General features: G+C 40.3%; 1 protein-coding gene across 2 annotated transcripts in view; it reads left to right on the forward strand.

Annotated features, from left to right (window-relative positions):
- akap6 (A kinase (PRKA) anchor protein 6) overlaps positions 1-25,758 on the forward strand; it is a 167,901-nt gene that overhangs the window by 43,982 nt on the left and 98,161 nt on the right. For both annotated transcript variants that reach the window (XM_055171832.2, XM_055171831.2), the window contains exons 5-7: positions 3,073-3,195; positions 13,318-13,414; positions 17,463-17,632. In XM_055171832.2, coding sequence (XP_055027807.2) covers positions 3,073-3,195; positions 13,318-13,414; positions 17,463-17,632 — 390 coding nt within the window. The remainder of the gene's footprint in view (positions 1-3,072; positions 3,196-13,317; positions 13,415-17,462; positions 17,633-25,758) is intronic.

Below are 25,758 nucleotides of genomic sequence, written 5' to 3' on the forward strand. Positions count from 1 at the left end.
CTCCCCCAAACACACAAAGCAGTAAGTGTGTGTGTCGTCCTTAGCGATAGCGCGAGAACAAACACACAACTTAGACTGCTTGTGGCTCTTGTGGCTCTTCTTACTCATCTTTTAGCTTAAACTCTTCTGATATCGGAAAGAGAGAAAAATCTGCACTCTATCTCGTTGGAAACTAACTCCTAACAAAGATCTCGAGTGGAGTTCAAAAGGTAAGAGAGATTGTTCAATGTTATGCACACACACATCAGTAGCGGTCTGAAAACAAAGGACCTGACGAGACACAGCTGGTGTTCATTTATTTATAGCCTCGCGTCACGTGCGCTTTGATGTCGTCATCAACCGAGGCTATAATACCTCCGGGTCAATTTCATTGACGTGTTTGCACACTATATTCAGCGGGTCAACGATAAAGGTGTTTCCCCCATAGCGCTTAGCAGCGCAGCATTGAGAGTAGCTTTTGAAAGGGAACATGCATTGAGTCCTCGTGCATCTCTTTGGGGCAACTTTTTGAGAGGCGGATTTCAACCTGACTATGAATCTTGCACAAAGCACCATCATGTGGCGCGTTTCATACATTTTTAAATGCGAGCGATAGTTTTGTCACAGTTTAAAATGCAGACGCGGTGTGGTGTCATTTGCCTGTTGAGTTAGCGCTTTAAATCTGAACCGCGTGAAACAGCCGTCCAAGTTCAGGAACTTACTGTAGATGAGACAATGTCGCACTGATTCTAAAATGACATTCTGAAAGAAAGACACACATGCCTATAAGATTTACCTGTTTTATGATGCCTTTTCTGTCGCTACTGCTGCTTCCTGAGTGTACATTTATAATCTTCAGATATTTTATTTTGGTTTGCTTGCTAAACTGAACGCGCGCCTTCGTGGCCACGCACGCACGTGCACAACTTAAAGGGGACATGTAAAATTTTTTTGTACATATATTTTACGTTTTAGCAAAAAATAGCTTGTGGTCAAACATCATTTGGCGGACCCCCTGCAGTTCCTTCACGGACCCCCTGGGGGCCGCGGACCCCCGGTTGAAGACCCATGGTCTACACTGTAAATTATACGCAGCATTTTTGTCAAATCAACATATATATATATATATTTATGTTACTAAAAATTAAGTTAAACATTTTCAACTTGATTTTATAAGTTGTTTCAACTTTTCACAAGCCAAAACTTAAAATAGTAGGTTGAAATGATCTGCAAAACTAAGTTGTTTTAAAGGGGACATACCATGAAAATTGTTGTTGAAATATTTAAGAAACACAAACAAAGCATTTAAAATGTAATAAAAGTATTTACAAGTATTTAAAGGGGACATGAGCCTTTTTACATATTTCAGTGCTACCTAGAAAATTTTATAAAAAACAACCCAGTAACTTAATTTTAGTAAACCATTTTCTGCAAGCATGTAAAAAAATAGGTAATTGAAATTTGGCTCCCCTTGTGATGTCATAAGGGGATCTTATAATAATAATACCGCCCCTTAATCTGCAATCATCCAACCAAGGCACTGCCATTTAGTGCAGAGAGAGAGAAAAAGAAAGAAAATAATTTACAGCACAATGGAGTTTCAATCAGTGGCGGCTCGTGACTGCTCATCCGATGGGCACAAATTCAAAATAAGTGTTCGGATTGTCATGTGTGTTGCTCGTGTTTTCAAAATATGTGTCATGTGAACCATGTGCATCACGTGTTTTGTCAAAATAAGTGCCTGCTGCACACACAGTCAAAACCATTTATGATAAAAGAGATGCTCACGTTCACAAAATAAACGCAAGACATTCACTTAACAGTAAACTCTGATTATGCATGAGATTATGTGAGTATCTGGCAAACGCGAGCGTCTCTTTTATCAGAAAACCTTTAGACGCGTCTGCAGCAGGCACTTATTTTGACAAGACACGTGATGCACACAGGATCACTCAACGGCAGAACACATATTTTGAAATTACGAACCACACACATGACGGGCTACATAAACGTTGAGACGAACTTAGCATCGTGCGCCCTCGAAAAAATAAGTCGCCACTGGTTTCAATTTTAACAAACCACCATTATTGTGATCAGTGTTTGCATTTCATCAGCTCATTTGCATTTTAAAGGACACACCCAAAACGGCACATTTTTGCTCACATCTATAATGTGGCAATTGTAATGTTATAATAAATGATCTATAGGATATTTTGAGGTAAAACTTTTAAACTTCTAAACTGGGAATGTATTCTGGGAATACCAAAGATTTATTTTTTAAAAAGTATTGTGAAATGGCCCCTTTAACTTCACGCTGAATGTTTTTTTACAGTGTATCGGTGTAAAAAAATTAATATTGGTGCATCTCTAGTTTTTAATTAACTAACTATGTCTTGATCTCAGTAGTTTAACATCTGGCTTAACAAAAAACAGCTAATCCAAAACCAACTTATCATTTTACTCAAGGAGCCATCAAGAGAAAAAACATGATTGTTTGTCACGTATATTGTGATCAGTCATGACGTTTTAAAATGTTTGGAAAGCCACAGCAAAGCTCTTGTACTAAATAACAAAATTCTGGCCTTATCCTCATATAAATACCTTCATATATCTAAGAAAGATACATCTGATGCTCTTTATAAAGTATGAAAGCTGTTGGTCCCTAAATGTTCGTTTTGAAAAGAGCAAAATTGGGATTAGTAAATGATGACAATGTGTCATTTATTTTTGTGTTTACTTTTTTTACAGACAGTATAAGCTGTAGTTTTGCATTCGTTCAGCAGATGGCAGTGTTTACACACCAGCCACATGAATGCACGACCGGCCGCCTTCTAAAGCAATTCAGGCACATCAAGGGCATCTTCACTGTGTGACATTCCCTCAAGCACTGTGTGTGCTTTTGACAAATGCAAAACTTTTATCAGTTCATCAAACCTTATCTGAAGAGTTTTTCGTGAAGCTCTGTTTGTTGTGTTGGTGTAACAGGAATTTGTCGGTTCAGCTTCTCATAACACTGCTGGGGTTTTACGTTTTCAAATTTCCTGTTGTGTCAAATGACGGATCTGTGTGTTTTTGTGTGTGATGATCTCGCAGGGTTTCGTCAGCAAACTGGACGAGTTCATCCGCTGGCTGAGAGATGCTTTGGAAACCACCGAGAACTGGACGCCGCCCAGAGCAGATATCCACAGCCTGAAGCTTTACCTGGAAACACATCTCGTAAGTCAATGTCTGTCCGTCGATATCTTCATTTATAAACTCACTCCTCATATAAATTAAACAAGTAACCTTTTGGTGTTGGTACTACTCTCGGAGCAACATCCAGCAAGTCTTTATTTGCTTTATTGCCCTCTAGGTGACATAATTAAGATATTTAAGAGATGTACACCCACCACATTATTGTGAATCGGTAGCATACAGCGTTAAGAGCATCCTGTGTGTGTTTATCCGTCAGTCTCTTCTGCAGGAGGAAAATCACATAGCGTTTATAGTGAGGGGCTTCACTCATTTTTATTGATTTCGAGAGGTGGGTCAGACACTCTGTGTTTCTCATCCAGCATCAGGGGGCTTCAGGATGCCCTCACAGGTTTAATGTGCAAGCATTAAGACCAGCTGGCAGGTGGGGAGCGTGTGCGCATGTGTGCGTTTGTGGGCATATGTGTGTGCGTCTGTGAGCACAGATCTTTCCGGATCCCATGGGAGAGAGACGTAAGGAGAAGGTTGAGAGAGAGAGAGAGAGAGAGAGAGAGAGAGAGAGAGAGAGAGAGAGAGAGAGAGAGAGAGAGGCTTTCTTTATAAGGCATTGAGAGATTGTGAAATGAAACAGCTATTGATTGCGCTGGGTGGCGGATCCAGGTCTCTGAATCACATTAATGACACACACACACACACAGACATACACACACACACACACACACACACACACACACACACACACACACACACACACACACACACACACCAGCATCCACTGGCAAATGAGACACGGAGACAAGAGACCTCAGTCACAGAGATAGTGAGATGTGCCATGGCTTTCCACCATACAAACATTAAAGCCATTCTTTACTCATCCATTAGTAAAGCACACAGTCAAACCATGTGACGTCCTCAGATAGGCTTACCCTGAATAACAGCATCTAAAAGGACATTTAAGCTATAAAAAGACCTTTAGACTTTGCACGCAACATACATGTTTTTTATTTTGTTTTTAATGACCCGCCCGCAATAAAGTGACAATTTCTTCACCCGCCCTGACCCATGGGTAACCCGCGGGGCCTGCAGGTTATGACACGACCCGCGCATCACTAATATGCTCGCTTGATTAGCATTTTTCTGAGCCTGCACTTGTGCGAACATGGCAGCAGACTTTTTTCCGACAATCAAAGCAGCGTTACGTCACAAAAGTACAGACTTGTAAGAATTTGTTGTACTATTTAGGGCAGGGCCATAGTGTACAATCTTTTAATCTTTATCTTGCAAAGTATACACAGTTTCATCGGACGCACGTGCGGTGACCCGATACACGTCTAGTCCGAACTTTACTTCCGGTTTCAGTTTGTTTAATGGTCTGACGTGTTGCTAAACTGAACTCGTAAACGAATACCTCGTCGAAAATAACAAATGTTTTGGTTTCCTAGGTAATCTATGTGTTCTTTATTTGCTTGTTAAATAAATAAACTACGTTTAAAGTACTTTGTTGTTATATATTTTTAGCGGAGTTTACCGGAAGTTACGTGTTGACCACAAAAGCCGCTTGTTTATGTTGTTTTATGTCTACATAGTATGCATACTGTGTAGGGTGACCATTTATGCCATTCTTCCCGGACACATCCTGGCCAGGATTTTGGGTGCATCTTCCGAAAGTCGTATTTGTCGACCGTATATGTCATCCATCGAGGTTTACTATTTCAGAGAAGCAACCAGTACATTTTAAAGTAAGAATAAAAGGATTGTATGTCTTATGTTTTTAAATAAAATGTGAGAACCTTGATGGCGTGTGCGATGAAAAAATACGACTTCCGGAAGATGCACCCGAAATTCTGGCCAGGACGCGTCCGGAAAGAATGGCATGTATAGACGGTTTTAGCAGTAACCACATTAACAAGTGGCTTTCGTGGTCAACACGTAACTTCCGGTAAACTCCTCTAAGAACACCCTAATAGAGTGGGTAGCACAATCTTTCTTTTGACCCAAAATTAGTACTTCTCAAATTCATCTAACCGATCATGAGCCCCATCCACTTCCATAGTAGGAAAAAAGAATACTATGGAAGTGAATGGGGCTTATGAATGGTTTGGATATAAACAAACATTCCCCAAAATATCTTCCTTCATGTTCATCAGAACAGAAATTTAAAAGTACATAAAAGTGAGTAAACGATGAAAGAATTTTTATTTTTGGGTGAACTATCCCTTTAATGTACTAATTTGGATTGCACCAATCTTTCTCAGTGTGGATAATGTGTAAATCGGTATGCTGCCAGAGTCAGTATTGGTCTCGGCACAAAAGCTCCTAATAACCAGCACAGCATCCCCTGTGCCAAATAAACACATCTTTCTATAAACTCACTTGTTCCTCCACCCCTGCCTGACCTATTTGATCCAGGAGAGACTGACGGGCCGCCCCCCGTCTGCCCACCATGAAATCCACGGATTCCATCAGACCATCACAGCGCAAACTCCTCGTCCAGCGGTTTTCTCCATCCCGTCTCTCTTTCTGATTTAAGGATTAGGACAGGTGGACGTTCGTGGTCCAGCGGTTACCGTGGCACATCTATTGATGTCAAGTAAGCGATAACCCCGCTGCCCCAACGTCGGATCCTAGCAGGGAGCTTCAGTTCAGAGTGTGCTCACACACACACACACACGCACGTATCGCACAACGAAAGCTAGCAGAACAAAGCACATATCACCTTAGATGTGAGGATTGAACACAAATATCATGGAATCGAGTCGAAAAGCCACATTTCAGCTTCATGGTCTCAAAATATAAGATTGCATCGGATTTTCTCTTTGAATCCGGGATCTCAAGGTTAAGGTGATGATGAAATGGATGCAAGGGTGATTTGGACACATTGTGCAAAACGTGATATTTAGCTATCTTTATTACATAAAACATGATTATTGGTTACGCTCAACCTTGAATTGGAGGTGCAGGATTTTAATACAAAATCTCCTCTGTAGGATTTTAATAAGATTGTGTGATATTGATACGCTCTCAGTTATGGCTGATAGGATTATTACTGCTGGGGTTTCTTGAATGCAGTGTAAGAGCGTCCTTGCCGTGTGCTCCAGAAATTGACATTACCTCTCCACCGCTATTGTCAGATTTTTAGGTATTTGGTTGATAATATGACTGATAGATATCTGTTTATTCTGCCATTTTTTGCTTTGGTTTGTTTACTCATTTTAAAGACGTTTAGCTTTGTAAAGGATATCAATTTCAGCCTCTATCCGAAGCCATAAATAAGCTCTCCTCACTCTCTCTCCTGTCTGTCATGAGTGATAAATTCTCTCACCTGCCGATCCATCACGTGTCCCGTCACGCTTTCCGATGGAGTGAAGTTTCAGACACAAAAACTAGAGCCCTCGTTTTGTACCCGTGATGGTCATTTTTGAGCTTTAAAGATTTGCATTGAATACTAGTTTCCTCTGCTGTATACTGCCTAGTATTTAAAAAAAGAGCATGCAATGAAAAGGGCTTTAAAGGAATATTTCACATTCATAAATTTGTTTTGGATAATTACCCATCCCCATGTCATCCAAGATGTTTATGTCTGTTTTTGTTCAGTCGAGAAGAACATCACACTAGACCTTACGTATTATGTAATCACGTTGAAAGGTCATGCATGATGTATTTGAAACTACCGCTCCAGTGTTTACAAGTGTGGAGAAAGAGGAGGGTTCAGACGTTGTTGTATGTGGTAGGATACTAATTAATGTCTTTGTGTCAGTTTATTGTTTAAAATGGTCCGTAAGTATGTGTTATAGGTCTTCTTGGGTCCAAAGAAATGTACCCAACCCGAAATGACCCGAATCACTTTCTACCCGAACCTGACGTGCATAATTAATTTTTTTAAAAGAAAGACCCGCCCCCGAGAAAATGAGTCCCGAGTTCATCCCAAACCAGTGGACCCGAATGTAAATGGCACCGACGTGTGTGCAGTCTACAGCCCCGCACACAGCAGTCAGACAGAAATAAACCCGGCTGGCCTCGCAACCAATTTGGCGAGGTGTTCCATTTGTTTTACTTTGTTATATGATGACGACACCAAGGTAACCACTAAAATGTACATTTAAAATTGACTGACATATCTGTTGCAACAAAAATTAACCTACCGCCAGACACACAATGTCGCAAGCGCACTTGTCAAACAGAGGAGAGGTTTGAAAAGGACATTGACGCACACACAGAGTTCGGGTCTTCGGTTCCACTCAAAAAAACAAACATTCATTTTAATTTACCCGAGACCCGATGCGCTATTATTATACCCGACCCATGTCCGATGCACACGTGAACGTTTTAGTCAGGCCTCGGGTTTCCCAATCTAAGGACCCGTGAAGACCTCTAGTGTGTGTTTCACATATGAACGCGTGACCTTTCGGTGTAATTACGTAATACGTTAGGTTGCGCTGGTGCGTCACACAGCTAGTGCAAAACGAGAAGTTGTGGTTTAAAAAAACTTTTTTTTTTTTTGGCAAAAATGACGACATAAGACCCTTATGCCTCGGATGGGTTCGTTTCGAGCCCTTTGAAGCTGCATTGAAGCTGCAATTTTAAACTGCATTTGAACTGTGTTGAGGTCCACTAATGGCGCTTTTCCATTGCATAGTATCACATGGTTTGGTTTGAGTCATCTTACTTTTGGGGGCTTTTCCACTGGGTGCAGTATGTAGTACCCAATACTTTTTTTAGTACCACCTCGGTTGGGGTTCCAAGCCACCCGAGTTTGATACCAAAACGTGACGCGAAAACACTGTAGATCACTTATTGGTCTGTGAAAATCGTCACTTCCAGCGTCATCGCTATAATGTAAAGATTAGCTTTACCTTCATGCCAGCATGCGCTGTCTCGAGCAAACATGTTGTCTTCTGTGCTCTGCTATAAGTTCCCAAACACCCTTTTGGCGATAAAAACATCCACAGGTTGAGAATCAGGAACACCATAACAGTTTTTTTCCAGACTTGCAGTTTGTGGCGGCTCATTTGCTATGCCCACGTCCGCATATATGCTTAAATGCAACTTAAATGAGGCTCAGCGGAGCGCGTCGCCTGACGCCACCGGTGTTTGTATAGAAAGTACAAAGTAGTAGTGATTAACGCGGTGTGCAACATTTATTTGTGGAGGTAAATTTTAATTTTGTGGCGGACTGAGAAATAAATGAATGTATGGGAATGTACACCGATGCTCTCACTTGTATGATGTCACAGCAGTAGGCAGCGCAAATATAACAACACGCCTATAATCCCTCCCACTACGAAGTGTTATTAAACTCGATGGAAAAGCTAACCAAACCAAAGTGAGGTGAGCTGACCTGACCTAAACCGTGGGGTACTATGCAATGGAAATGCTCCATGGAGTCCACTACATGGAGAAAAATCCTGGAATGTTTTTTTTTAAAAAACGTAATTTTTTTTAACAAAGAAAGACATAAACATCTTGAATGATATGAGGGTGAGTAAATTATCAGGATTTTTTAAATAAAAGTGGAGTAAGCCTTTAAACAGTATGTGAGATTCTTGTCACATGACCTCATAATTAATTTAAATTTTTAATGCATAAATGCCATTAACAATGGCATTTAGCTTTCATCAGTTATATTTTTTATTCAATGTGAAGAATAAAAAGTCTCGAAATCAATATAAATCAGCATTCACCCCCTATTTTGTCCATTTTGTGGCAGTAAAACTTTAAAAAATAAAGTAAATAGCCCATAATGGTTACGCTGCAGAGAGACAGGCATCTCTCTGTCAGGTAGACAGGCAGACGTTCTGCCCGTCAGCTGAAGGTGAAAACAGGCCGTGGCAGATCCCGCTGCCCTCCGTAACGCTGGTCAGATCAGAACGGTCGGTAATGGCATGAAACAGGTCAGAGAGAGATCTGAAGAGGTGAGAATCGATGGTGAGGATGGCTCTAGGCGCCTCAACCGCAGGCCCCCATGGGAGCGCGGTCCACCGCCCTCCTCATCCCCCTCTTTTCCCATCTTCAAAAGCACATCCCACACCCCCTTTCCTCCCGAACCCAGGATAATGCTCTCTACTCTTTGATTACACTTAGCAACTGGAGAGCCCTCCGCTCGAGAGCGTGGGGTTTTATCAAAACCAATCAACATGAAAGTTTTTATCAGACGCTGTCGCACCCACTGAAGGGCGAGAGTGGGAAAGAGTGTCGGGTGGGGTTTACTGGGAAAAAGAAGGTTATAGTTGAAATGGAGACATCAGAGTAAATGGACGGCGTGTTGGGAGACGTACACGCGGCTGGGATTTGGTGTACGCTGATGGATCCTTTGAGCCCATGAGCGCCACACACCATTGTCGGTATTAGAGAGACAAAAATAGTAGCATTAGAGGCACATTCAGTAGACTGTTTTAAATATTTGTCATCTTCTTAGATATTTAATTTTAGTCTAATCAGAGGCAGCAATGCATGTACACTTTGCAGAGAAGGCAATCCCATAAACCTTAGTGCAAAACTTTAGATTTATGGTAGCTGTCATCGGGGCGGTACCCTTTCAAAAAGTACATATTTGCACCTCAGAGGTACATATTGTTACCAAAGAGTGCATTAGTACCTTAAAGGTGCATTGTGTAACTTTTAGAATGATCTCTTGACAAAAATCTTAAAAAATACAGAATATGGAATATGCAGGATATTTATGCAAATTTATGCGATGAAATTGCAATTGCAAGTTTCAATCATGTTCACGTCACATAATCACGTCACTATATAATGTTCCCATGGCAACAGGGGACATGGCTGCACTTGTGTGAAGTAAATGCAACATTTTTCAACTTTTTGCTACGAAAATGTGGGGATTATGTAATCGTGCTATCCCCGCATATTTTGCACACGAAAATCTGAAATTTATGCTGCGAAAGTGCGCCGTATTTTAAAAATGCATCCCACAAATTCAACGATTTGCGCGAGTAGATTACATACAATGCAAAGACATGAATTGATGCAAACTTGCACGGCATGATGCAAATGACGCGAATTGGGCGGCGCAATTGACGCGAAAATGCGCTGTTCGCTTCAAACGCGTCTTAACGAAAGTTGAATATATTCAACTAAAGCAAACAATTTGCATAACAAGAAGTTAAATCCTGCGAATAATCTAAAGCGAGGAACGCTATGCTTCGTGTTTGGTATGTACAATGAGCCGTTTCTATATACATACACCGTGGGTCCCCTACAAGGAAGTTGCTGGCATGTTTCTACAGTAGCCCTTAATGGACAAACTGCTGTTTTGTCACTACTGTACGTTGTCTCAGATGATGATGTGTTTGTCCTGTGGTGGCTACCGTAGCTTCTCTATGCATTTTGAAAAGCATTTTACAATCTTACTTGTATACACCACAAAAATCTGTACAGTGGACCTTTAAAGGTGCATATTGGTACTAAATGTATACATATCTGTACCTAAATGCTACATATTAGGACCTTTTAAAGGGTACTGACCCAGTGATGACTTGGGACCATTTTTGACCATCTCTCCTGACCATGTCGTTTACTAAATTATATCTGCTAGATGTTTATATTTTTTAAGTATTGAGTTGGTAATGAACATGTCAATTATTTCTAAACTACTCCAGATTCATTTTTATTTAGGATGCTGCTACCTAAGCAGTTAGCAATCTACGTAGGGCAGCTCACTAGGTTTTGGAACAAAGCCATTGAGTTAGATAGGAAAAGCTGTCTGTAACACTGTGGGCTCCCGAGGTCATTTTCTGGAGGGCAGAACTGTGGGAGAAAATGGCTTCAGTTTTATAACATCATTTGAATATTAGTTTATGCCGCGGATGATGAATTAGAGGGAAGGCTGTCGTTTGTTAATAATTCAGCGGCGCAGGGATAGCGTGATCAACTCGGACAAATACAAAGAGATGGGCTTCATTCCTCCGAGGATCAATGAATAATGTTCGTTTGAGATCAAGGACTGTAGTGAAGGGTGTTTAAAGGTTGTGTGTCGGGGAAAAAAATTATATGCATTTCGCTGCCCAATTGTGCCAAAGGATCTAGAAACCCTTCAATATCTGACTTACTTGTTCCTGCTAGATGTCGATGAAGCTAAATGGAGAATAATGAATGGAGAATAAATGGAGATTCTGTTTTCTAATGTTATTGCCCTTTAAAAGGTCCTAATATGTACCATTTAGATAAGTATACATATGTAAAGATATGTATACATTTGGTACCAAAATGTACCATTGAGGTACTAATATGCACTCTTTTTGAATGGGCACTGCCCCAGTGACAGCTAGCAACCATTTTTTACCTTTTTTTTGACAGTGTAAATTTGATTGCTCAATACTTTACTTTAATTGTATGTCAGTTATTCACATTTTAACTTTTTCCCCACCAAAAAGTAAAATCACAATTTTAATTCCTTCCAGAAAATTTTCTTCTATAACTATATAAGCAAACAATATATATTAAATAAAAGAACAGATACTCTGCTTTTAAACAAAAAACAAACAAACAAATAAAAAAACTTTTATTTTATCTTCATTTGTCCTCATTTTATCACCTCTCAAATACGAGTAGGTTTCTTCAAAAATAAATTTTTTTTGAGACAATTGCATTTTTGTAAAAGACTTTTGTTAGCGATCAGATTCAGAACGATGATCAAAACATACACAGAGTTTTTACTGTTTCTGAATCAGTGTATGCTCGTCAATGGTGGGGAAAGAGTTAAAGGTCCACTATGTCGATTTTAGTGGCATCTAGCGGTGAGATTGTGAATTGCAACTAAAGGCTCAGTTCATAGCTCACCCCTCCCTTTCGAAACGCATAGAGAAGCTACGGTAGTCGACACGGGACAAACATGTCATCGTCTGAGTAACTTAGTGACGAAACACGCTTTGTAAAGCAGTAAAAAAATGACGGCGCGAAATGGCTTCCATGTAAGGGGACCTGCGGCTTATGTGAGATAAAAAAATCTAATTCTAAAATGTGTTGTTGATGCTAGAAGTCAGAGGAGAATGGGCCGACTGATTCAAGCTGATAGAAGAGCAACTTTGACTGAAATAACCACTCGTTACAACCGAGGTATGCAGCAAAGCATTTGTGAAGCCACAACACGCACAACCTTGAGGCGGATGGGCATCAACAGTAGAAGACCCCACCGGGTACCACTTTTCTGCACTACAAATAGGAAAAAGAGGCTGCAATTTGCACAAGCTCACCAAAATTGGACAGTTGAGGACTTGAAAAATGTTGCCTGGTCTGATGAATCTCGATTCCTGTTGAGACATTCAGAATTTGGCGTAAACAGAATGAGAACATGGATCCATCATGCCTTGTTACCACTGTGCAGGCTGGTGGTGGTGGTGGCGTAATGGTGTGGGGGATGTTTTCTTGGCACACTTTAGGCCCCTTAGTGCCAATTGGGCATTGTTTAAATGCCACGGCCTACCTGAGCATTGTTTCTGACCATGTCCATCCCTTTATGGCCACCATGTACCCATCCTCTGATGGCTACTTCCAGCAGGATAATGCACCATGTCACAAAGCTCGAATAATTTCAAATTGGTTTCTTGAACATGACAATGAGTTCACTGTACTAAAATGCCCCCACAGTCACCAGATCTTAACCCAATAGAGCATCTTTGGGATGTGGTGGAACGGGAGCTTCGTGCCCTGCATGTGCATCCCACAAATCATATCAATTTGGGCCAACATTTCTAAAGAATGCTTTCAGCACCTTGTTGAATCAATGCCATGTAGAATTAAGGCAGTTCTGAAGGTGAAAGTTGGTCAAACACAGTATTAGTATGGTGTTCCTAATAATCCTTTAGGTGAGTGTAGTTATGTATATTATATTGCATTTCTGTCACGTGACGCTTCTAAACGTTACACAATACATCTTTAAATAATAATGAAACAAATGAGACAACATTTTGATACTTTCACATTTTGACAAAACTGTCAAGAGCATTTCTGGGTCATCACAATATCTTTAGAAAGGAATATGATATTAAGGGAAAATGTGTGTGTGTGTTTTTGGTGTACAAGAACTAAAGAACCCTGTAGAGAACAGACACTGAGAACATGAAAAGTTGTACTGACGAATCTCCCTCGAGCTGAAGTTTCACGCTTTGTGTTCTGTGTGTATGTTAATAGAGTTTCAAACTGAACGTGGACAGTCACAGTACCCTGAAAGACAGTCTCCTGGAGGAGGGACGACATCTCCTGGAACTCATCGCCTCCCACAAATCAGGTACAGTTCTGCCCAGCCACACATTTATTATTAATGTTTGCATTAACATAGTGACCTTCAGAATTTATAAATCCTCAAGCAAGCGCTTCAGAGCCAGCGAGCTCACGTCTGCTATTCACATACATTACAAACCAAGCGCCCGGCTCTGAATAGAGTTCTGGGATGAAGTGGAGAGAGAGAGAGAGAGGTGCGAGAGCCGGCCGAGCCCTTCGAGCTGTATATGAAGAGCGCGGGAATTAAGAACAGCAGGTGGGCGAGTCAGAGGCCATGCAGATCCACACAATCCCTCTCTTTCTCTTTCTTTCTCTCTCTCTGTGTGTGATTATTCACCTGGAGAGACTCACGGAGTGCTCGGCAAATGCATAGATCCACTAATCTGACCTCCCTGCTGGTATGTCTCATCTCTGCTGGGTGAAGCCGGCTACTATTAAATATGCAGATGGTTCTCAGAGGCAGGAGCGGTTCTTTATAATGACCTGACAGATCTGTCCTGCGGTGCAACTGCGTGACAGCAGCTCCCTGCCAACTCCTTAAATACAAACATGCAAGTGCACACCTAAAATATGTAGCTGTATGGTATATACACAAAAATGAAGTTTAAAAAAATCAACATCTACAGGTCCTTTAGGTTCTCTGACTTCTACAGACTGTAAAAAGCCAAGAAACAAATTGTTCTTTTAAGAACCTTTGACTAAAAGTGACCATATTCAACATTTTTTCTGTGGTTTTGTTTTCCCCTGAAGAATCAGTTTCCGAGATTACATGAGTTTTATTTTGTGCCACCATACTTACTTGTGTATCTACTTATGTAACAGTCTTTAAATAGGGAAAACATGGTCAATTCCCATAAACCTCCATGGTAAAATGCCCAACTTTACAGTAGAAAATAATATGTTTACAGCCTGGTACAAAAAGTGTTTTTGGTCTATATTGCTAATTTTGCCCTTCATGATAACTGTGAAGGGGGTGAAGTTTTTTGTAACTCATCCGTTTAAATGATATTAAGCCTTAAAGGAATATTCCATTTTCTTAAAAGAAAAATCCAGATAATTTACTCACCACCATGTCATTCAAAATGTTGATGTCTTTCTTTGTTCAGTCGAGAAGAAATTATGTTTTTTGAGGAAAACATTGCAGGATTTTTCTCATTTTAATGGACTTTAATAGACACCAACAATTAACACTTAACTCAACACTTAACAGTTTTTTTCAACGGAGTTTCAAAGGACTATAAACAATCCCAAACGAGGCATAAGGGTCTTTTCTAGCAAAACGATTGTCATTTTTGACAAGAAAAATAACAAATATACACTTTTAAAGCACAACTTCTCGTTTAGATCCGGTCGTGATGCGCAAGCGTGACCCCACGCAATACGTCATCACGTCAAGAGTTCACAGAAGACGAACGTGAAACTCCGCCCCAGTGTTTACATGTGTGTTGAAAGAGGACCGTTCCTATGTTGTTGTATGTCAACTGATACTAATTAATGTCTTTGTGTCAGTTTATTGTTTAAAATGGTCCGCAAATGTGCGTTTTATATATGTAACACGTGACCTCCCTACGTCACTACGCGTTTGCGTTAGGTCGCGCTGGACCGGACCTAGACGAAAAGTTGTGGTTTAAAAGTCTATATTTGTTATTTTTCTTGTCAAAAATGACAGTCGTTTTGCTGGATGGGACCCTTTTGCCTCGTTTGGTGTTGTTTATAGTCCTTTGAAACTCCGTTAAAAAAACGGTTAAGTGTTGAGTTAAGTATTAATTGTTGGGCTCTATTAAGGTCCATTAAAATAAGAAAAATCCTGCAATGTTTTCCTCAAAAAACATAATTTCTTCTCGACTGAACAAAGAAAGACATCAACATTTTGGATGACATTGTGGTAAGTAAATTATCTGGATTTTTCTTTTAAGAAAATGGAATATTCCTTTAAAGTTCTGCATAATTAAGGGCGTGGCCACTTGAGTGACACTTGAACAGCCACTGCTGTCACTGGAGTTGACCTAGGCGGACGTGGTTTCAGCAACCAGTCACCTCAGCTTCACCCACGACGTCCCGCCTCTTTAACCATGTTCGGATATCCGTGAGTGATACGCGGTGACGCGCGGCTAGCATGGTGACGGCAGGCACCACCTACTTTAAGCTTCAAAAACGATCTTCAGAAACCTATGGGTGACGTCACGGACACTACGTCCATCTTTTTTTTACAGTCTATGGTAAAAACCCAGTTAAACTCATTTACTTATTCTTTGTAAAATCATCCTATAACACATAAATAATATAAAATATCTGTGAAAAATATAACCTTTATATCTTTGACCCCGTCGCATACCTGAAAAGGGCTCAAAAAGCCTAAAAAGGACACTAATTGTACCTGCTGTGTTGCCTGTATCGTAAAATGATTTACATCATTCGAATCACAATAATCTCAGCTTTCCAAAGATATGTGACATGTTTAGCCTTTTGTTTATGAGTTGTTTTATGCCATAAAGTTTTTTGTCAAATAATGCAGTGTTTTCCTTCCACGGTGCATTGGAACGCTATATTGACCGAGTAAGGTCATGCCAAAGCTGAAAATCAATGTAAAATCAAAAGTTGATGCTCAAAATCTGTCATCAGATAATAATACTTTAACCTGGATTTCACAGACAGGGTCACAAATGTAAAAAATACTTTTTGCAGCTTAGTTTGAATAAGTGATTTGGGTATTAGAATTGCATTCTAAACATAAGAGAGTGTCTGCATAATACATAACTTTTTTTAAACAACAAAATAAATCTGTTATAATAGATATATAATTAGCAGTGTTTCCCACAGGATTTTGAGAGACTGTGGTGGTGATGACGTCACCTGCTAATTAGCATATATGTGACGTCATCATGTCGTGTTTGCATTTGATCTAGTGTTGGCACCTGAAATATGTTTCACTTCTACTCTTTAATCTTTATCTGTGTTTGATCTGTATTATATATCAAATTATATTTTAAGCCGAATTAAGCCGTTTTAAATAGTGAAATAAAAATTTGTGGGGGCCAGTGTTGATTCTGTGGTGGGCCACCACAAATAAATCAATGTATGGGAAACACTGATCAGTCTTGTAATTAGAAGCAAATCCAGCTTCCCACTTTAACCAGTATCGCCCCGTATCTTAGCAACTCATCAGACAGGTATCACTCCTCAGGTGTAAGTGTCCACTTCTATCACCGAGCGCTGTGCATGGCCGGAGGTCTGATCCCGATACAATGCAGGGTCACACTCACATATGCTCACATTTCCTCTTCCACCGCATTTATCTTAATTTATGCTTTTTAATTACTGTGAACAAATAGGACTTGAGACCGAGATGCTGATTGCGGTCGGTGGATACGCGATGAGTTTAACCCATAATACTCTGGGATTAACCGAACGCCCGGATCCTCATCAGATGCAAACACATTCGCAGTCCGGCTTGAGTCATAGAGTGTTGTTTTTTACAGCAGCTAATCACCGGATGAGGAAAAACAGATATTATGATTGACTATGATTCAATATATCATTTTTTTAGCACTGGATAATGTTTATGATTAAGATGATGGTGGTGATTATGATAATGCCGTGAGCGTTATTATTCCTGATGTGGTGGAGGGTGTGGGTTAAAATAAAAAGCAATGTGTGTCCATGTGATCATTAAGGGGGAGTTGTGATAAATGGTTAAATCACAGCACATTAAAGGCTCATTAAAATAACTGTAGGGGAACTTATGTGTGTGTGCGATGGGCCGACTGGATGTCACTTACACTTGCTGTGTGTTTTAAGTGGGTTGGTTGGCACCAACTACATGAATGCACAATGTCCACTATATATAAACAGTATATACATTGCATACATTAAAAAATAAGATGCTCCAACAGGACACATCTGTCCCGCTTTAAAAAATAATCCCAGATGGAGGCCGCTAAACACACGGGATGTAAATCAAACACAACGGCTAGGCTTATGTGTCAGTCTATCGCTGTATCTCAATATGTGTGTGCATTCATATGCTGGTTGTCTTTTGTGTTCGTTTAAATCAGGGTTACGTGACATCCTCCATATGGTCTCGTGCCAGTGGCAGGAGCTACAGAGGCAGATTCGGCGTCAACACAACTGGATGCTACGCACGCTGGACGCCATCAAAACCCAAATCCTGTTCGGCGAGGGGAACGAAGAACAGGAGGCCAACAGTCATCACGACAGCCCCAAGGTAAAGCCGTTCACCCGGCTTAACGTCACCGCTCCGTATCCAAATCCTGAATCTTTCCATCTGTCTCGTGGTATCCGTTTTTCGCTCCATCTGCAAAATAAACAAACACGGGGCCAAGCTCTGCAGATTTCCATAAGAAAGGGATCAAGAAAGACACGTTAGTAAGACGTATCTTTCACACAGATATGCGTGATACGAATGAAAGCCTTGCGTCCGTAAACGAGGACGAAATTCGATCGCTCTCACGAACGGCGTTTCACACATTTCACACTTAATGTGTAATTGCAGGCGTAGACCAATTTCTCATTGTTTAATTGTCAATTGTGATTGGGTAATTGCACTCCAATTAGACGGCGTGTTTGTGTGTATGGCTTCTGAGAGCGAGGCATGGCGGGAACAGCGGCACATGTTTGTGTTTCAGCAGGGCGAGTGTGACAGCAGCAGCTTTAGGAACAGCGTGATCTCGGCTGGATTTCCCCCGGGAGCTCCAGCATCACCAGGACGCAATCTTTACTGCTTCTCTCCTCTGTAATCTCTTCTGCTTCATCTGCAGAAAACCAGAATGCCAGGGACTCTCGCTCTCCGTCTCTTGTTTCCCTCTCTCTCCATCTCTATCTCTCTTTTTCTCCTTCTCTTGCTTTCTCTTTGTTGCTTTCCGGCCCATTCTCTCTCTCTCTCTTTCCTCTTTTTTTCTTAGTTTCCTCTTCAAACTGCTACCATATAAGTTTTTTCAAAATGCTTACAGCATTCTGCGTACACCATATACTGGTTTTTAATTATATGCAAAACATAAAACAGTCGATTTTTTTTAGTAAGTCATTGGCAGTGCAGAAGTTGTCGACTTAAATCTTTTTTTGTGGCTGGTTGCCAGTGTTTTTTCTGAAGATTTTTAGGGATGTCTTGTATATCCAGCAGTGGCGGCCAGTGACTTCTCTTTCGAGAGGCGGGAATTCAAAATATCTGTCCGGAGTGTCATGTGTGTGGCTTGTCATGTCAAAGTATGTTTTCAATGCGTCATGTCAACCTATGTGCATCATGCGTCATGTCAAAATACGTGCCTACTGCAAATGCATCAAAAAGAGTTTATGATAAAAGACACGCTCACGTTGACAAAATATTTGCAAGACACTAACTTAAACACTAAACTCTGATTACACATGAGATTAAGCAAACGTAAGCGTCTCTTTGGCTGTTTCTAAGAATGCAAAGAACGGACTTGCGTTCTCGGTCTTGCCAGGCGACCTTGGAAGGATGAACTCAGAAGGTCGCGAGTACACAGAACGCACTTGTAAGAATTGATATGTGTCCGATCATCCTGTTGGTCACCTGACCTCCCCAGATTCAACATTGCAACATTCATAAAGTGCCAAACATACTATTATCTGCATTATTATATACATTATTTTTTTATGATTACATTTTGTAAAGGCAAATGCGTATATATTTCAGATACCTTGTGAAGAAATAGGGAAATATAATCTTAAATAAGAAACTCAATTTAGATTAGTTGTTCTATGCCACATAAAACATACATTTAACTCATTCACCGCCAGCCTTTTTGAGAACAGTTGCCCACCTGCATTTTTGTGATTTTAACAAAAGTTTCACAAAATTCCTTGCAGGAAAAATGTTCTTCTATAAATATATAAACATACAAATTATATCAAATTAAAGAACACACCCTCTGCATTCAAACAAACAACAAACAAACAAACAAAATGGGGAAAAAACGTTTCATTATATATTTACTTTTTCCACTTTAACCATTGAAATATGGATATTTATCTTTAATAATACAACATTTTGAGCAAAAAGCTTTAAAAATTGCGTTTTTGTAAAGGAATTTATGTTAGAGATCAGACTCAGAATGACTATCAAACATAAAGGCAGTTAAAATAAATCATTAAATCTTTTTAACTTCCGTTTTTGATAAATTCGGTATTACACTTTCACTTTGAAATTCTTCCAGAAAGGCATATTTATTAGTTAAATATTAACTCATAATTGACGAGATAACTTGTCAATGGCGGGGAATGAGTTAAATATCAAATTTGTATTATTTATGTATGTAATACTTAAAATGTTCGCAAACATTTACTTTACGTTTACTTTAACCAGCGTCTCACTCTTGCGCGCCTGCGGTGGGAAAGTCCATTGTTTTGCCGCAATGACTTCTGGGGCATAAAGCGATTTCAGCGCGCAAGTCTTAATTTCATGCATCCTCGATGTCAAGAACACATCCGGGTATTTTCATGGGTTCTCTGTACTTGCGTTCTTGAGAATTGAAATTGAACTCTGACGGCTAATAATGACATAGAGCGAGAACACAAGGACGCAAGATCGCTGAAGAACGCATATTGAGAAACAGCCTTTTATCATAAACCCTTTCGAAGCATCTGCAGCAGATACGTATTTTGACATGACGCATGATGCACATAAGTTGACATGACGAGCCACACACATGATGAGTTTACATACATGTTGTGACGAGCTTTGCATCGTGCGCCCTCGGAAAGAAGTCATCGGCCACCACTGATTTCCAGGTGCCATATAAGCGTAAAATTTTGCGTTAAAATGTCTTAAACATGGCATGTGTCATTTGCTTTAACATTAACATACAGCCCCGGAAAAATTAAGAGACCACTCCAGATTTGCTTTAATCAACATTTCTACATGTATTGTGACCATTTCAGTCAAGTGTCTGTTGAATTTCAACAAAAGCAAACCTTAGGAGTGAAATAAAGTCAACCAAAAGAGCAATGTAAAAGATAGCATGATAGGACACATAAAAGATTTTCACTTTTGAATCGTTCCCAAAATACATGAAAACATTAGCATTGTGTTGTTTCAAAATTAATATAAACTTGGTTTATATTTTTCTTTTTCGTTGCATCATTCAAGATCCGAAAACATTGCATCTTTTTTTGTTAGTTTGTCCGGTTTCATTTTTTTTGCAAAAAACCAAACAAATGCAAATTTATTAGGAATTTGACACAAATGTTGTTGGTAGTTGACAGAATGAAACAAACATGATTACACCTATAAAAAGTAAATATAATGTTTTTTTATTATTCTTACCGTAGGTTCACACTAATCGCGTTTGAGGCATCAAATTCGCGTCTACCGCGAATAGTTTGTCGCTTGAACATTTTGAGTTTACTCGCTTCATTTGCGTGTGAAAGCTGCGCGTGAAATTCTAGTCATCGAAACATTCACGCGGAAATTCGCGTCATGGGAGCTTTCTGTAATCTCATCACTACTAGAGCAAGCTCCTGATTGGTTAACTCGGCTCGTTGCCAAAGTAAAAATTTTTCAACTCACGCGTTTGCCGCGGCAACGCTCAATTTGCGCCATTCGCAAACTACACTCACGAATGAGGCTGAAGCGCATCTACCACACCGCGCTAAATGCCTCATTCGCGCCGCGAGACCTCCTTAACATTGAAATCACTCGCGCTTGACGCCTCTACCGCAGCTTGTCTGAACGCAGCATTAAAGTGGTCTCTTAATTTTTTTAAATACAAATTCAGTCAGGTTCCCCTCTGTCATTGGTCAAATACTGGTAGCCCCACCCCCAATAGTTTATCCAGTGTTGTCATGTCAGGTTGGCGAACTATTTTAGCATCCAAAAATAAATTGTATATATTGATTAATTTGTTCATTCCGCATCTTGTCTTTTTAAAATCATTAGTTAGTATACTATTTCAGACCTGCTCTGTGTGAACACGATACACAATGTGTTGTTTTTACATTTGTGGGCGTTGAGATAAATAATCGGGGTGCTTTTAAATTGTTTTGTTGCAATTAGAAATCACCACAATCAGTGTGATCAGTCAGCGTTGACAGCCATTAGCCGCTTGGTTACAGCGAATTACCAGAGAAAGGGATGAGTGATTCATTATCCGAGAGTGTTAATGATGATCGGATGCATCGCCTAATTAGAGAACAGGCCAGAGGATTGTGGGAAGGTCACACAAGGAGCCACAAATCTCTCTCTGTCTGAATCAGGGTGGAGCATTCGTGTAAAAGCACTGACAGCGCTGTGCTTTATACTCCGAAAATGCACCATTAAGGTAACCCATGTCATCCAGGGACTATTATCAGTCTTATTACAAGAGGTCATATAATAACTTTGGGTTAACTTAAAAGCCAACATTTCCGAGAAAAGTTTGTTAGTTCTTGAGTGTTTTGTGTGCATTTTTTGAAGTCATTTTTCTTGAATTTCAGTGCTGTTATTTTAGCTCTAATGGTATTTTAGTTGTTAAAAATGTTTTTTCAGGAGTTTCCTGCTCCTTTATAATCTTTACGTTTATCGTGTAACATTCCCGCAGGTCAAACTAAAGTCTCAGGTCACCGCACGTCTCCATATATTCATCCTAATGGAAGCACAGGGAATTCATATCACTTGGTTCAGACCCGTTTCACTGACTAAACAATATTCGTAAAGTGCTGTCAAGGCGCTTATTTTCAATGACAGTCCTCCCGTTCGCTATTAATTCCTAATGCTTCGCTACAACAGGTGTCGTTTGCAGTCATTAATTTGCTTTGGTTAAAAAACGACTCGCAAATGAGCAATGCTCGCCGTCAGAGCGGTAATATATACCGCCGCACCCAGACACTAAGTCTGTCCCCAGAATGCCATTAAGATGTGTACAAAGCAGGCCGCATCTCTCTCGACAGCCATAACGGTTTGTTGTTATAGCTCGAAACATATGCTCGCACCCACGTCTTCCCGCCGTACTGTGCCATCTGAATTATTTTCTCGAGACCATAAAGTTTTAACATGGCTGGATGCTGGTCAAATGGCAATCCTCAGGGAACGACGTCTAGTTTAGTTATTCGCCGCTAATTAAACTGTAGGGAACATCGGAGAAACAGGGGGTCATTAACGGCACGACATCCCAGCAATTCACTCTCAATAACACGGTTCCAAGATGAGAAAATTGTCACGCTCGAATCCGGAGACAGAGATCTAATATACAGCTCAAAACACACACGACTTTGTGTAAATCGGCTAAATGTCACCAGATATCAGTGGACACAGAGAAGGGGATAGACTGTAAGGAAACTTCATATGGCTGGCGTTTGTACAGAGATTCGTGGATAATATTTGATTAGGTGTGTGTTGGTCAAGTGTGTGCCGTTGCGTTCATGGTAATCCAGTGTCAGTCTATAACACATGATCAGGGTCTTACAGAGATTTTATTCACCTACAGAATATGCAGTCACACATGCCTTTTCATTTAAGAGCTACCAAAGACATATGCACATGTCATATATGCGATTGCTATACCATACTGTAAAGACACCTGCCTCTCTTCACATAGCTGTGATCCATGCTCGCCATCTCCCCTTGTCTTTAGAAAAACAAAACATTTTATTTTCAACAAGGTTTTTGTTCCAGAGGTCTGTTTAGTCTCAAGCCAGACCAATAAACAAACACATATCGGATGATAACGTCGGGCTAGACGTGTAACCGTGGCAATGCCCTTGCATCGGACGAAACCGTCTATAAGCACTATTAGCATAAATATAAAAAATTTGGAAATAAAGAGACACGGCGGATTTGCAAAGATGGCTTTCTCAAGTTGGGTTGATGACTTTCTAGAACATTTCAGTTTCTCTTAAACATATCAGCACACTTTAAAGGTGCATTGTGTAAGTTTTAGAAAGATCTCTTGACAGAAATGCAATATAAGATACATAACTATATTATCAGTGATGTATAAAGACCTTACATAATAAACTTTATTGTTTTTATTACCTTAGAATGTGACTGTTTTATCCACATACGTACATCGTGGATCCCCTTACATGGAAGTCACCATTTTGCACCGTCATGTTTCTACACACGCTATTTCTGCATTTCTGATGTTAATCTGGAGTACCTATAGAGTAGTATTACATCCTTTATATCTCCGAAGAGTTTTTAGTTTAATCAGATTCATAAAAGAAAGATTAGCTTTACCGATTCTTTCCGATAACGTACGAAAAAATGAAGAAGAAGGAGGAGTTACGAACTGCGGGAGGAGCGAGTACGAGTCATGCAACACTATACAACACTTATAACTTATGATTCACTACATGTTCGTGTCATTTATATAATATGCACGCGCCTATTTCCAACATAAGACAGAAGTCTTACTTACCGCATGCAACTCATGACCCAGTTGGGACTTTTCAATGAAATCCAGCGCATCATACACACACGCAAAACTCTGCTGCTACCCCGGATATTAAACTATATCCATTGTTTCCATAAGGCTGACTTTCTTCTCCTTACATACAAAAACACACTTCTTTTTTCGTGCCATTGTTGTGTTTTGAAATGAAACAAAGCTTGTTGCGTGATGTGATGCGGGGTGGGCGGGGTTTTCCAGGGGAAGTGCCCATAAAAAGAAGTGATACGTGGCACAGAAATACTCTGTAACACGCCCAACTGCTTTTTTGACACTTCATCAGTGTGACCTCACATTGATAAGAGAATCAAAATGGCATGTCTAATCAGACTGCTTTGGTTTAATGTGGATTTCTTTCATGGTTGTGTTCACACACTGCCCACATACATTATGTCCAAACATATGGATTTTGCATAATAGGTGCCCTTTAAATTGACAAGCTGCACTAAAGAGAGAATTTTGTTACTACGTTGCCTCAGCCAATGACGCGTTTGTCCTGTGGTGGCTACTGTAGCTTCTCTATGCGTTTCGAAAGCGAGGGGTGAGCTGTGGACTGAGCCGTTGGTAGAAATGTACAATCTCACCACTAGATGCCGCTAAAAATCTACACACTGAACCTTTAAAAGAAAACAAACAGAGATGCATTTAAAGGCGAGGTGCATGATTTCTGGAAAACGCTTTGGAAAAGGGAGTCGGGCCAACTACCAAAACACACTTGTAGCCAATCAGCAGTAAGGGGCGTGTCTAGTAATCGACATCGTTGCCTGGGTTGCGTATGTGTGGGCGGGTCTATCAAAAGAAGGTTTAGGTTCTATTGGGGTAGGGGCATGTTTGTTTAGGTGATTTCAAATATCAACATTGGCTTTCAAAGATCGTGCACCCCGCCTTTAAGTTGATTAAAAAGTAAACAGATTGAAAACATAGTGTTGTAGGCATTTATACTGACCTTGGCCATAAAAGGGGACCAGATGTCATTTGTTCTATATTATGGTAATGTAATTATTTATTTTATTTAATGAAAGAGTTAAAAATAATGATGGTGTGTGAGAGTCTGTGATGTTTGCAATATTTCTTCATTTATTCCACATTCTGTCATCCCTTTAGAAACAGAAAATATGGATAATTTTCTGTGTGTCACTGCATTACATCTTTTTTCGGTATGGTTGCATCATTCGTAACCAACCATCATAATGGCCGAAAGCAAAGTCAATTATTAAAACAAATTGACCTTGTTGTGCTTTGCAGTCAAAGTGCACGTTCGAAGTGAATCTCTAGACTGTCCGATTTCAGTTTACGTTAAAGAAGTTTGTGATTATCCGCAGCGTTCACATTTACGTCGAAATTCGTACAAAGCGCTCTCAGACCCCTGTAGCGAACCGAGTGTGAAAGCACGTTTTAAGTCACCAATCCTGATTAGACCATGTTTTTTTTCTCCCTAGTTAATCTAATCCTGTAACCAAGCTTGTATAAACCCTCGGGTTAACAACCACACATTTACTCATATTTTTTTGGGTCACGCGCAGGCCTCTTTACCGGTTTATCATCTGGTTCGGGACCTCCTCCATGGCCTGAAGAGTTTGCAGTATCTGAGTCCCACTCGCTGCGGCCGGGCAGACCTCAGTCCCTGCCAGCAGTACGTGTCATATTCCTCCGCTGTCATATGTATGTATGTATAAGGCAGGCAGGGCTCTTATCGGAGACTCCTCGGAGACAGCTTGTCTGCCCTAGGGCAGTTATTTCACCCCTTGCTCTGTTCACAGTGTGAAGGAGGGGGAAGAGGAGGGACCGCTCTGTTCGTTGGCATATGTTAAAAGCAGCCATGCCACACTACGCCACCCAGCCATGCATATGGAGCAGTCTGAGGTATATCAAAGTCACCGTGCTTAAAAAGTGACCCCGGGTTATTGCTGTTGAAAGTGAAATTATAGAAGGTGAAGTTTTGGGAGAG

The sequence above is a fragment of the Misgurnus anguillicaudatus genome, chromosome 7, assembly GCF_027580225.2.
Source record: "Misgurnus anguillicaudatus chromosome 7, ASM2758022v2, whole genome shotgun sequence".
Taxonomy (NCBI): domain Eukaryota; kingdom Metazoa; phylum Chordata; class Actinopteri; order Cypriniformes; family Cobitidae; genus Misgurnus; species Misgurnus anguillicaudatus.